The sequence below is a fragment of the Sceloporus undulatus genome, chromosome 10 (assembly GCF_019175285.1).
Source record: "Sceloporus undulatus isolate JIND9_A2432 ecotype Alabama chromosome 10, SceUnd_v1.1, whole genome shotgun sequence".
Lineage (NCBI taxonomy): Eukaryota > Metazoa > Chordata > Lepidosauria > Squamata > Phrynosomatidae > Sceloporus > Sceloporus undulatus.
The window spans coordinates 15023237-15024945 of record NC_056531.1 but is presented as its reverse complement, the minus strand read 5'-3'; the positions used below and the strand labels follow the sequence as shown (position 1 = coordinate 15024945).

The window sequence follows — 1709 nt, the reverse complement described above, 5'->3', positions numbered from 1 at the left end:
GGACACTTTCTCCTTCTTTTCTTCTTTGGTCTCCTTCTGAAGTGGTTCTTGCTTCTTTTCTTCTTTCTTCTCCTCCTTCACTTGTTTTGTAGCCACTTTCTCCTTCTTCTCTTCCTCCTTCTGAGGCGCTTCTTCCTTCTTACCGTCTTTCTTCTCCTCCGTAGGCATTTTCTCCTTCTTCTCATCCTTCGTCTCCTTCGGACGCGGTTTTTCCACTTCCTTCCGGGGAGCTGTTTCCTTCTCTGGCGATTTCGCTTTCGGTGGCGTCTTCGCCTTTTCCGGAGATTTCGCCGCCACCGGATTGCTGTTGGCGGCCATCTTGGTGTCCTCTTTGTTCAGCGACTTCACTTTGGCAGGAGAAGCTGCCTTCGCTGGAGATTTAGCGTCCGGAGACTGGGCTTCATCCTTCACCGGCGATTTTGTTTTTTCCGGCGACTTGGTCTTTTCCGGCAGCGTTGGCGCCGTTTCGGGCGACTTGGCTTCGTCCTTCGCCAGGGATTGCGTCTTCTCCGGAGGCATTGGCGCCGTTTCAGACATCTTGGCATCCTCCGTCGGTGCTTCTCCATCATCTTCTCCTCCTTCGGTCTCAACTTCTTCCTCTTCCTCCGTTACTTCCTCCGTCACCTGGATTTCCTCGGTCTGTTCTTCCACGATGACCGTCTCCTTCTCCAACTTCTCCACCATTTTGACCTTCTCTTCGCTTTTGAACTTGATCTGAGTCAGGACGCCAGGGCCCTTCGGAAAACTGTCCGCGAAAGGGAAGGTGGCCGTGCCGGCGCCCATGCGGCATTCCTCGCCTTCCAGAAGCTTCCTGTTTCCGGGAAAAAAGGGGGAAGGAGAAATAGGAAGTCATAAGAACCCATTAAAAACATACACAGAAAGACCCACAAACGCCTCTGTTTTTCATCAGGGTCCTTCTCAAAATGGTGTCCTTCCTCAAAAGGGTGATCTTTGGCAGATTCCTTCCCAAAATGGCAGCTGGAACGGAAGGACTTGGTTTCACTTCCATTTTGGGAAGGGCTCGGTGTCACTTCCTGTCGCCATTTTGGGAAGGACTTGGTTCCACTTCCATTTTGGGAAGGGATTGGCGCCACTTCCAGCAGCCATTTTGGGAAGGTAATAATAATAATAATAATAATAATAATAATAATAATAATAATAATAATTATTATTATTATTACTATTATTATTTGTATACCGCCCTATGGCAAACCAATCCGGGCGGTTGACAACAGTAAAATATAACAATTAAAAACACTTTATCCCTCCCCCCTTAAGACAGTATTAAACAGTATAACATATTAAAAACACAATATCAAAGCATAAAAACAACAATTAAAAACTAAAAACCCTGATATCCCTCTGTTGATCCTCAACCATCACTAAGATGGGGCCATGGGAGGAATGAGGGAATCAGGGAACCTGGGCCTGGATGGTTAATCTGGAAAGGCCTGCCGGAAGAGATCCGTCTTGACCACTTTTTTAAAGCTGTCTAATGATGTTATCTGACGGATCTCATTCGGCAGGTCGTTCCAGAGTTTGGGGGCGACAGCAGAGAACACCCTCTAGGAGGTCGCTGCAAGCCTAGATTTTAAAGGCCGCAGTAAGTTCCTCCCAGAGGACCGGAGAGCGCGGGGAGGATTGTACGGGAGGAGGCGGTCCCTGAGATAGCTTGGACCCAAGCCATTTAGGGCTTTAAAGGTGATAAC

At 48.2% G+C, this 1709-nt stretch overlaps 1 protein-coding gene across 1 annotated transcript in view; it reads right to left on the bottom strand.

Moving 5' to 3' along the window:
* Positions 1-828, bottom strand: part of LOC121916605 (neurofilament heavy polypeptide-like) — a gene marked incomplete at its 5' end in the record, with an annotated part of 2486 nt that extends 1658 nt beyond the window's left edge. The window contains one exon of the mRNA XM_042441896.1: positions 53-828. Coding sequence (XP_042297830.1) covers positions 53-828 — 776 coding nt within the window. The remainder of the gene's footprint in view (positions 1-52) is intronic.
* Between the last annotated feature and the right edge of the window lie 881 nt (positions 829-1709).